Source organism: Macrobrachium nipponense, chromosome 7 (assembly GCF_015104395.2).
Source record: "Macrobrachium nipponense isolate FS-2020 chromosome 7, ASM1510439v2, whole genome shotgun sequence".
NCBI lineage: Eukaryota > Metazoa > Arthropoda > Malacostraca > Decapoda > Palaemonidae > Macrobrachium > Macrobrachium nipponense.
The window spans coordinates 115,059,973-115,072,664 of record NC_061109.1 but is presented as its reverse complement, the minus strand read 5'-3'; the positions used below and the strand labels follow the sequence as shown (position 1 = coordinate 115,072,664).

Genomic DNA, 12,692 nt, shown 5'->3' with positions numbered 1-12,692 from the left:
CCGAGCTAATGCTCGAAATTTTTATTTCCTTTCCTTGTTATTTCCTATGTTGTTGTACCTGCCCTACTTGTCAGAACATATGAAATCAAAATTCAATGTTTACCATAAACTACCGAGAGGTAGTTTTCCCTGATGTAATTTTCACCCGTATCTTACCATATTCAGCAACGATTTGAAAATGGCTTGGTCTTGTTAGTTAGGTAGTCACTGAGTAGGGAAAGAGGAAAGACCCTCTCTCCTTCACCCCTTTTTAACCCCTAATGCTAATAAATTGGTCCGTCAGTTGTTAAGCACTTTCGTGGGATTCCACACTGGTGAAAAGTGCTTACAGACAACAGACAGACAGACCAAACTAGTACTGTCTTTTGTAGTAAGATTATGATTGGGAGAAACAATGGACTGTGAAAAGTGTCCCAACACAGTTCCAGTTACTGAAAGCATCTGTTGGGTGTGGGCTTGGATTTTTCCAATATATAAAACCTTTTGACTTATCAATTGACCACTGGTTTTAGATTTTTCAAGCACACTTTTCTTGAGGCCCCAATATCGACCAGTCGTCTAGGTAGGCTATTAGTTGTATTCCTGATTTCTCAAACAACTACTGTTACTAATTTTGTCAAGTTTCTTGATGCAATGTTTGGCCCACAGGGCATGATTTGAACCTGTACATATCTTTCCTTGTCCAAAGCCATAGAAATGGATGGAAGGGAATGGTGACAGGGACGTGCCAGTATGCATCTTTCAGATCTATAGTTATTCAAATCACTTTTAGATCAATTGAAGGTACTAATGCAACGGTAATTATTTGTAAATTTTGGCAAACGATGCTTTTTCAATGTGTATAGGTCTAGAATCACTCTGGAATCATCCTTTGTGGGGACACTTGAGACGTGCTTGGTGGCGAATATACGCACATTTATCTATGGCTCCCATTAACAGGGCCTTTCTGCACATAATCTTCCAGAGATGGAGTCTGAATTTTGGAAGAATCCCTTTACATGAGGGGGAGGGGTGAGACCATTTCCACCCTATCCAATTTAAAATTAATGTTGTGTCCACAAGGGGAAGGCTTCTGTTGCCTGTGGTGTCACTGAAGTCGACCCCCAACCATACCATTCCGTTGGTATCCATGTCTTCTTCTGCCTCTGCCCTCGATAGTCATTCCAGTTGTTGCTTTTCTTTTTTCTATAAGACTTTTGGCCACAGTAGCAACAATTGTTCTGGAACATTTTGGAAGCCCTCTGTTGGCAACTTCCAGCAAGGTGGTAGAGGTTATAATACTAAAGAGGTGGATCCTAGCATGAAATTCAGTTGAGGCTGCTGCCTCTTGAGGTTCTTTTCTTAGGGGTCCTAAATTGCTGCATAGCTTTAAATAAAGGGGGCTTTTCCCCTTCAGAAGGGAGTTGTAATGTTGCCCATTCCTTGGTGGAGCTTTCCAAAACTGTGATGACCTTGGAAAATGCTTTTAATTCTGGCATTGTCTGTGGTCAAATTTTAATCACTACAAAATTCTGAAAATCTGTTTTTACAAGATTAATGTTTTTGAAAGTGAAGGGACAGAAGGCTGTGAGTCCTTGGTGAGCAATTTGGGTCCTGGCAAAGGGTGTCTTCTATAGCTTTTAATGTTATAGACACAGGTAAGAAAACTGTTACCATTAGTGATCTTTCACATGTACAGCTTCGATCATAGTTTATCTCTCATTAATTAGACATTTACTATGAGAGAAAATGTGCACTGATTCGTCTAACCAAGGATTATTAGTATCATCAGGGATGAGTATTGGAGCCCCTATCATGTTGTGATTTATAGTTTTGTATTCAAAACTGACCATATAGTGGTGACCAGTCAGAATTCCCATATTAGACCTTATTTGGTTAGCATTTGCATCCCCTCTCACTTTTGGGTTGCATGATGCAGTAGTACTTTTACACTTTGGATTCTACTTGACTAACTGAAAGCTTCTACAGTAATGTACATTAAGCTAGGAATAGAGGTTTTCCTAGAGGCTACCTATTCAGCCTATTCTAGGTCTCTGTGTATTATATAGGCTTATTTAAAACTTTTAAGGATATAAACCATGCTGTTTTTTAGGCTACTGGTAGGATATTCCTTTAGAAAGGGGGTATCTACTTAATTTGGTTAGGCTACAACCTGTTCTGGGTTTTGATCACCTTTAAAGGTATAGGTTGCATAAGAACGCCACTATTATGCATCTTTACTAATAGGCTGCTGTATCAGTATCAGCCCCTAGTCTTAAAAATTGTTATCCAATTAAGCCTAGGATAATGTTTATATCCAGTCCTAGGCTATTTGGGCTAAACTGCCACTTATTACACCAACAATAGGATGTTTCCTAAATTGTTCTCTCTTAGCCTGGTATATAGGGTATTTCCTAATTCAGATTACTGTAGATCAAATGTAAAGGCTTTATAAAAACAGAAACCTACCTACTTAAATGTAAACTCATAGTTAGGCTAACATTTTTGTCTAACCTAGATTGTTTATATATAGTCTTAGGCTATTTGGTCTACTATATAAAACAGTAACTTTCTAATGAGACTGATGTGAAACTATATTCAGGCTATCACCTGGTATAAGTTATTCTAATCCTGATTAATTATTTCACCTTTAAGGGTATGGGATTAGCCAGGTGTAATTTGTACCCTTCAAGTTAGTCTACTACCTCATAGTATACAGGCAGTCCCCAGTTTACTACAGGTGTTCCGTTCTTGAGACGCGTTGTAAGCTGAAAATAGTCGTAAACCGGAACATTGTGAAAAATCCTAAGAAAACCTTACTTTTAATGCTTTGGGTGCATTAAAAACTATGTAAACTGCATTCTTATTGAATTTTTTCATCCAAAAAACCTTCAAATATAGATTATTTTGTATTTTTGGTGTCATATTTCTTGTGCCAGATCAGTGTTGGAGGCGCCGTAACCCTGGAATGTGTCGTAACCCTGGAAATAATTTCTGATGAATATAATTGAAAAGCGCCTTAACCTCGGAACGTCGTAAGCCGAACCTGTCGTAACCTGGGGACTGCATGTATTTGGTTTATTGTTTTTGGTCTACTATGTAAAAACAGTAACGTAATAAAGTGAAACTATAGCTGGGCTAGTCTATCACCTAGCCTAGGTTTTTGTCTAATAAACCTAGGTTATTTAATTCTCTTTTAAGGGTATGCATATGATAGTGTAGAGTACTAAGACTATGCTTAAGAATACAGGTTATATAAAAGGAAAAATGTCTAGTCTTTTATCTAATCCTAAGGTCTTTGGTGTACATTGTTCCCCCCGTATTCGCTGGGGATCCGTACCACACCCCCCCCTCCGCGCAAATAGCTGAACTTGCAATAGTTGAAACTCCTATAAAAATGCTTAAAACTGCCTACTTTCTCAGGTAAAACTCAAGAAAAACCCCACTGTAAATGTTTATACAATTTTTTTAGTTTTCTCACAATAAGTGCATTTTATGATGAAATTAATACAAAAAAATCTGGAATTTACATGTAAAAGGCTAATCCGCTCCAAGCCCTCCAAAAACACCCCAGTAAATTTCATAATAAAGCTAAATTCACCTATAAACAATGAAATACTACAATAATTTGGACCATTCAATACCTAACTTAATACGTACTAGTAGTACTAATATGTATTTACCTGTAAATAAAGTGTATTAGTGTACATGGTATACAAGAAATACTGTACATACATACGTACGTATGTAGTAAAATGTGGAACCTTACCTTTCAAGTGAGGCTATCTTCGAAAGTGGGGACAGAGGAGGAGGACAAACAGCAGAAAACTTCTTATAGTACGTACACTTAACTTTATGAATCATAAAAAAAATGTCAGGAAAACATAACCTAAAGTTTATGAGACACACTAACAAAACTGTAACACTTAACTTGACAAAAAACTTTAAATTAAAAGTTTTTTTTTTTTTTTTTTTTTTTTTTTTACAAAATTTCAACTTCTTCACCGCTTCCAACTTTCTGTTTGTTCGTAGTATCACTTGGTTCTTCCTTTTTGCTTACTTCTACTAAAGGCCTCTTTGAAAAATAACTATCCAAGGAAGATTGCTTCTGCCTGCTTTTGACAATGTTCCTGAAACAACTCAGGCAAACGTCATCGAATTGTGCAAGCATACGACCTGTGTAAGCCTTTTCGGGGTGTCTCTTTTTTACGAATGATTGCACCTTATGAAAAGCAGCTAGAGCATCCTTAATTTCTGCCGTTGTCATAGAGTCGTCGTCCTCCTCCTCGCCGCTGCTAGAGAACTCTTCTTGAATGATGTTATGTTGCATGGCCTCCAACTCTTTCAGGTCATCCGTCGTAAGCTCCTCTTGATGCTCCTCGAGAAGGTCATTAATGTTGTCCTCGTCGATGACCAGCCCCATGGACTTGCCGAGTGCAACGATCTCGTCAAGATCTGGTTGCGAAACAGTTTCAGGATCGTCAACTGTTGCTGAATCTGCAGCACCAGCTTTGCCCACGTCGAATCCCTCGAAGTCTCGGGCGGATACAGCATCAGGCCAGAGTTTCCTCCACAAAGAATTCAAGGTTCGCCTCGAAACCTCCTGCCAAGCTTGGTTGATGAGTCGGATGCATATCACAACATCGAAATGCTCCTTCCAAAATTCACGCAAGGTGAGGTTTGTGGTATCAGTGATGTCGAAACATCTCTTGAAAAGATGTTTCGTATACAGCTTCTTGAAGTTCGATATCACTTGCTGGTCCATGGGCTGGAGGAGAGGGGTGGTGTTAGGCGGAAGATAAAGAACCTTGATAAACGAATACTCCGCTAGGATATCTTCCTCGAGGCCAGGAGGTGAGCAGGGCATTGTCCCCCAACACCAGCAGGCATTTCAGAGGGGAGGTGCTTCTCTTCCAAGAATTTCTTCACTGTCGGGCTGAAACACAGATTTACCCACTCGGTGAACAAAAGTCTCGTTACCCAGGCTTTCGCATTAGCCCTCCACATCACTGGAAGCTTCTCCTTTAGCACTTTGTGGGCCTTGAAGGCTCAAGGAGTCTCCAAATGATAGACAAGTAGGGGCTTCACCTTGCAATCCCCACTGGCGTTCGAGCAAAGTGCGAGCATAAGTCTGTCTTTCATAGGCTTATGCCTGAGTAGCTTCTTCTTTTCCTGCGCGATGTACGTCCGACGAGGCATTATTTTCCAAAAAAAAGCCAGTCTCATCACAGTTGGAGACTTGCTGAGAACTGTAGTCTTCGTTGAGAGTCATCTCATCAAACGTCTTAATAAAAGCTTTGGCTGCTTTCGTGTCCGAGCTGGCCGCCTCCCCATGCCGCACCACCGAATGGATGCCAGTCCGTTTACGGAATTTTTCGAACCACCCATGAGAAGCCTTGAAGTCTGGGGTTGGCGTCGATGTCCCTTCTCCTCTGTCGTCTTCGGCCTGGGCAATCAAATCGCCGAAAATAGCGCTGGCCTTGTGGCAGATTGCCGTCTCCGTTATCGTATCACCAGCGATTTCTTTGTCTTTTATCCAGACAAGAAGCAGCCTTTCCATCTCGTCGTGCACGTGGCTCCTCTTGTTGGACAAAATAGTCATGCCCTAGGAAGGTGTAGCTGCTTTGATGACATCCTTCTGCTTAAGGATGGTGCCTATTGTCGACGGATTTCGGCCGTATTCCTTGGCAATCACACTCAATTGCATACCAGCTTCATATTTTTTAATGATCTCCATCTTCATCTCCAAAGAAAGCATCCTCTTCTTTCCGTGAACTTCAAGTTTCTTGGGACCCATGACTACGTATATACTGTACGTAATTATGTTATGTAGTATATGATGTTGTAAAGTTCTCACACAACACGATAAAGTATACTACAACGAAATCACTAACGAATTTACGTTAATAAACAAAATCGTATAGAATGAACGAATTCCGCGTGCTTACAATACCGATGATGCTGCGAAGTTGCTGAAGAAGTAGGCCGCTACGTAGATGCATCATGGGATCATGGGAGAGATGCTGACCAATAGGATGGGAGAGAGGGAGGATGGTGGCAAGTCTACTCAGTTGGTGGCGCGCGAGTTTTAAAATTGTTATCAGTGGTCTGGGCGAATCTCGGACTCTACAGCAACAACCTTTCGTATCTTGAACAATTTTCGTATGTAGAGCCGCAAAAATCTTCGTATTTTCTTTTGCATCTCAAGTTTTTAGTAAGTTGAGCCTTTCGTATCTCAAGGTACCACTGTATATTTCTCATAGAAAAATACTGCAAATACGTGAATTTCCCTCGGATAACAGGGTTGTATGTTCCAGAGAGAAATCTGCGAATACGTGAGTCGGTGAATATGGGGTGTTCGCTGTATACTTAGGTTACTGCCTTGGCCCCTAGCCTAACAGGGTATGCCTTTAAATTGTGCCTTAATTCTGGTTACTGCCTAGTCCAGGTTATTTTTGTTCATCCTTAAGGATATACAATCCTTGGTTATAGGCTACAGATAATATCTACTACATTTAATCTAACATATTTTCACTGAATCTATGTAGATTGTAGGCTGTTGCTTAGTAGGCTATTGCTGACATCATTATCTGAAAGGATTATCTTTTGTTAATAAAAATAATAACAGAAATTGTGGAACATTTCTTTAACAACAATTGTGGAACATTTCTTTAGATAAAACTTCTAAATATTATGATAAATTCTTCAAAATAGATTTTGCTTCTACAAATAGCTAATGATAGTAAAATAGAAGTGCTGATGGTGCTACAGCTAAAACTTCTAAATATGATAAATTCTTCAAAATAGATTTTGCTTCTACAAATAGGTAATGATGGTGCTACAGCTTTTCACGCACATTGTTCCTCTGTCTCTTAGTTGTTTCCATGAACTTTGGTAATAAAATCAATGAACGAAGAATGAAATTCTCGGAGCTAACAATTCTAAATCGTAAGCACCGACATGTGCTGGTGACCAGCTTTCACACACAATAAAATCATTGTTCTACAGTCTAAATTATAAAATATGTAACTGGAACTCAAAATTTTACACTTTGCTTTCAACGTACAGTGGTACCTCGAGATATGAAAGGCTCAGCTTATGAAAAACTCGAGATACGAAAGCAAATACGAAGACTTTTGCGGCTCTACTTATGAAAAGTGTTCAAGATATGAAAGGTTGTTGCTGTAAAGTCCGAGATTCGCCCGGACCACCCATAACAATTTTAAAACTTGTGCGCAGCCAACTGAGTAGACTCGCCACCATCCTCCGCTCTCCCATTGGTTCCTGATGTTAGTCACTGCCATAAGATCCTTCTCTCCTATTGATCAGCATCCCTCCCATGATCCCATGATGCATCTACATAGCGGTGTGCTTCTTCAGCCCCTTCGCGGCACCATCGGTATTGTAAGCACGCGGAATTCGTTCATTCTATACGATTTTGTTTTTAACGTAAATTCATTAGTGATTTCGTTGTAGTACTACTTTATCGTGTTGTGTGAGAACTTTACTTCATACGTATACGTACTACATAACTTAATTACGTACAGTATATACGTAGTCAAAACTTAATTACGTACAGTATATACGTAGTCATGGGTCCCAAGAAAGTTGGATTAGGAAAGAAGAGGATGCTCTCTTCGGAGACGAAGATGGAGATCATTAAAAAATATGAAGCTGGTATGCGATTGAGTGTGATCGCCAAGGAATACGGCCGAAATCCATCGACAATAGGCACCATCCTTAAGCAGAAGGATGTCATCAAAGCAGCTACACCTTCCAAGGGCATGACTATTTTGTCCAGCAAGAGGAGCCACGTGCACGATGAGATGGAAAGGCTGCTTCTTGTCTGGATAAAAGACAAAGAAATCGCTGGCGATGACGATAACGGAGACGGCAATCTGGCTCAAGGCCAGCGCTATTTTCGTCGATTTAATTGCCCAAGCCGAAGACGACAGAGGAGAAGGGACATCGACGCCAACCCCATAGTTCAATGCTTCTCATGGGTGGTTTGAAAAATTCCGTAAACGGACTGGCATCCATTCGGTGGTGCGGCATGGGGAAGCGGCCAGCTCGGACACGAAAGCGGCCGAAGCATTTGTTAAGACGTTCGACGAGATGACTCTCAAAGAAGGCTACAGTTCTCAGCAAATCTTCAACTGTGATGAGACTGGCCTTTTTTGGAAAAAATTGCCTCGTTGGACGTACATCACGCAGGAAGAGAAGAAGCTACTCAGGCATAAGCCTATGAAAGATAGAGTTACGCTCGCACTTTTTTCGCACGCCAGTGGGGATTGCAAGGTGAAGCCCCTACTTATGTATCATTCGGAGACTCCTCAAGCCTTCAAGGCCCACAAAGTGCTAAAGGAGAAGCTTCAGTGATGTGGAAGGCTAATGCGGAAGCCTGGGTAACGAGACTTGTTCACCGAGTGGGTAAATCTGTGTTTCGGCCCGACAGTGAAGAAATTCTTGGGAGAGAAGCGCCTCCCTCTGAAATGTCTGCTGTTGTTGGGACAATGCCCCTTGCTCACATCCTGGCCTCGAGGAAGATATCCTAGTGGAGTATTCGTTTATCAAGGTTCTTATCTTCCGCCTAACACCACCCTCTCTCCAGCCATGGACCAGCAAGTGATATCGAACTTCAAGAAGCTGTATACGAAACATCTTTTCAAGAGATGTTTCGACATCACCGATACCACAAACCTCACCTTGCATGAATTTTGGTAGGAGCATTTTGATGTTGTGATATGCATCCGACTCATCGACCAAGCTTGGCAGGAGGTTTCGAGGCAAACCTTGAATTCTTCGTGGAGGAAACTCTGGCCTGATGCCGTATGACAATCCTGAAACTGTTTCGCAACCAGATCTTGATGAGATCGTTGCACTCGGCAAGTCCATGGGGCTGGTCGTCGACAAGGACGACATCAATGACATTCTCGAGGAGCACCAAGAGGAGCTTACGACAGATGACCTGAAGGAGTTTGAGGCCATGCAACGTAACATCGTTCAGGAAGAGTTCTCTAGCCGCAGCGAAGAGGAGGACGACAACTCTATGACAATGGCAGAAATTAAGGATGCTCTAGCTGCTTTTCATGAGGTGCAATCATTCGTAGAAAAGAGACACCCCGAAAAGGCTTTCACAGGTCGTATGCTTGCACAATTTGATGACGTTTGCCTGAGTCATTTCAGGAACATTGTCAAAAGCAGGCAGAAACAATCTTCCTTGGATAGTTATTTTTTAAAGAGGCCTTTAGTAGAAGTAAGCAAAAAGGAAGAACCAAGTGATACTATGAAAAAACAGAAAGTTGAAAGTGGTGAAGAAGTTTAAATTTTGTATAAAAAAAAAGTAAGTATAAAAAAGTAAAAAAAAAAATTTAATTTTAAGTTTTTTGTAAAGTTAAGGGTTAGTTTTGTTAATGTGTTTTGTAAAGTTTAGTTTATGTTTCCCTGACATTTTTTTGTGTTTCGTAAAGTTAAGTGTACGTATCTGCCGTTTGTCCTCCTCCTCTGTCGCCACTTTCGGAGATAGCCTCACTCGAAAGGTAAGCTTCCACATTTTACTACATGTACGTACAATATTTCTTGTATATACCATGTACACTAATACACTATATTTACAGGTACATACATATTAGTACTACTAGTACGTATTAAGTTAGTTATTGAATGGTCCAAATTGTTGTAGTATTTCATTGTTTATAGGTCAATTTAGCTTTATTTTGAAATTTACTGGGGTGTTTTTGAGGGCTTGGAATGGATTAGCCATTTTACATGTAAAATGCGGTTCAAGATATGAAAAACTCGTATACAAAGGCCGCCTCGGAACGGATTAATTTCGTATGTCGAGGTACCACTGTATAATGAAACTTGGTAATGAAATTAGTAAGCGAAGAATGAAATTCTCGGAGCTAGCCTAATGGTCATAAATCATAAACAAAAAAAAGCCTGATTTGCAGTTCTTCTCTCATAGTAAAATCATTGTTCCACAGTATAAACTAAAAATTTTTTAACTTCGACTTGAAATTATGCACTTTGCTGAATCAATAAGTGAAGAGTGAACTTGATGAGCTCCGGTTTGTTTGCTGACCTGGATGGAATGATTTCATGGTCCGTGTTTGGTTGGATGTAAACATATGATGGTGCATATGCTCATAGCCACTTCTTGCAGGTTTTGACGTAGTTAAACTGGGTTTTAGCATTCGCTTAGGACAAGAGAAAGTGCTATCCTGATTCTATTTATACTCTCACATGTTATAATGTTTATATAATTACGACACAATACTTGGCCACAAGTCCAGCTAAAAGAGAATTCTTTGACATTAGTCTGGTCACCATGGAGCTCTGGTTAGACCAATGAAGGGTAACTCCTTGAGGACGAGGCAGCTACTATGCTATAAAAATTTAGAAAATGAGATGGGGTAGGAAAAAACAAAGTAATGCCTATGTTGGTAAGCTGTTATAAACTTTAAAAGCTTTATTATTTCTTCTATCATACTAATCTTTTCTTTGCTTTAGTATGGACAGTTATTAATTTATTCGTAATTAAACTTTACTGGTCTGAATTGTTGATTACTTAGATGTAAGTATAATCGTAGGATTATTGTTTTTTTTTAATATTGAATGAATTGGTATGTATTACGTATTGTTTTTCCTAGATTTGGCAACTTGTGTAGGATTTACTGTTGTGGCATATCCTTATCTGAGTGCATCAAAACTTGCCAATGCTGAGTACAAAACACGAATGCAGGTTAGTGGTTTTTTGTTTTTATTTTGAAATATTAAAAAATTATAACTAGAATTAATTTTATGGAATGAAGTTGTAAATTTATCATGGTAATTGTCTAGTGTAGGTATTTTTAATTGTAATTATTTTAGATTATCCCTTACATGTTGATTTTATGGACTGATTGAAACTTGACACTTGGTGCAAATAAGATTTATTATGCCAAGAGGTTTTTACAACAGAATGTCTTCTGGCATCCTCCCAGAATTTTTTTTATTTAGTTTTCTTGTAGGCTATTTTCTTTTTCAAGAAAAAATATTGGCCATTAATGATTTTGAACTATTCTATCTATCAAATGGTATAAAAAAAATACCATATAAAAATTTGGAAGTGGTATAGGGGTGTTTAATAATTGTTTATCGATAAGAAAATTTGACATATCGTAATTGTTAGATATACTACTATGTAATATAGTAATCTATGAAATATGTTAACTTTGGTTTTAAGTGTTTGTCATTACTGTATTGTATATGGGTAGCAAATATGGTTTGTGAATAGTCTGCCTTATTTCACCAGGCCATAGTAGTCTGTTTTTTTGTATGGTGTTTTTACGTTGTATGGAACCAGTGGTTATTCAGCAACGGCCAACGGTTTTGCAAGACTTTCGAACCACAGCAAGAGTGAACTTTTATTACCAGAAATACATATCTCTAACCCCTCGGTGGAATGCCCGAGAATCAAACTCGCGGCCACTGAGGTGGCAGGCCAAGACCATAGCGATCACGCCACTGAGGCGCTCATAGTAGTCTGTACACATTAGCATAATATGTAGTGTTAGCCGGATATTCTAAAATCTCATAAGACAAGTGAGATTCTAGGTTATAACAAATTTTTGACTCAGATATCTCATGAAATGAAATAATGTCTTCATTATTTTTATGTGTATATACTATTAAATCACAAAAGTAAGCACATGATTTTGTTTACCTGCAGAAGCCACAGGGAAAATTAAAAAAAAAAGAAAAGACAGAGTGCCAAGTACTTTCGTGTATTTAACACATCTTCGGGGCACCAAAGTATATGTACTTGTTTTCTGATGATTTTTGTTTGTAGGAACATTTCCTTGGTAAACTTTGTTGTGGGTTATTTTGGAACACATTATTCACTTTAAAACGGGGAACTTTCACTAATTTGTGGATTTTTTCTATTGACCATATCTCTAAAAGTTTTACTAATTTGCTTTTTTTTTTTTGTAGAGTAACACTATTTATTCACCAATTACTGTATTTTTTCACATTGTATACATGACTAAATGCTGATTTTTATGATAAAAATAATCTGGTGGTCAGAAGTTTGATTCTTGGCTCGGCCATCGCGGAATCAAAGGAATTTATTTCTGGTGATAGAAATTCATTTCTCGATATAATGTGGTTCGAATCCCACAATAAGCTGTAGGTCCGATTGCTAGGTGACCAGTTGGTTCCTAGCCATATAAGAATATTTAATCCTTCGGGCCAGCCCTAGGAGAAGAGCTCAGTGGTCTGGTAAAGCTATGGTATACTTAACTTATGATAAAAATGATTTACAGCATACTTACACTGTAGTTTTGCATCTATTAAGCTCATTCCAGGTTGGGCCCCATACTGAGCATAATAGCTGTCAGATTCTCTCTCTCTCTCTCTCTCTCTCTCTCTCTCTCTCTCTCTCTCAGGGTAGTTCTGCGTTGGACGAGTGGATTTCGCTCTTGGCTACCAATCCAGTGGTCCGAAGTTCGATTTTTGGCTCGGCCAATGTGGAACTAGAGGAATTTATTTCTGGTGATAGAAATTCATTTCTCAGTATAATGTGGGTCGTATCCCACAATAAGCTGTAGGTCCCGTTGCTAGGTAACCAATTGGTTCCTAGCTACGTAAAAATATCTAATCCTTCAGGGCAGCCCTAGGAGAGCTGTTACTCAGTGATCTGGTAAAACTAAGATATACATACTTAACTT

At 39.2% G+C, this 12,692-nt stretch overlaps 2 protein-coding genes across 2 annotated transcripts in view; one reads left to right on the top strand and one right to left on the bottom strand.

Moving 5' to 3' along the window:
* The window catches only part of LOC135217158 (ATP-binding cassette sub-family D member 3-like), a gene marked incomplete in the record, with an annotated part of 176,909 nt that overhangs the window by 62,654 nt on the left and 101,563 nt on the right, over nt 1-12,692 (bottom strand).
* The window catches only part of LOC135217425 (ATP-binding cassette sub-family D member 3-like), a gene marked incomplete at its 3' end in the record, with an annotated part of 110,201 nt that overhangs the window by 34,990 nt on the left and 62,519 nt on the right, over nt 1-12,692 (top strand). The window contains 1 exon segment of the mRNA XM_064253286.1: nt 10,632-10,723. Within this exon segment, the coding sequence (XP_064109356.1) occupies nt 10,632-10,723 (92 nt within the window).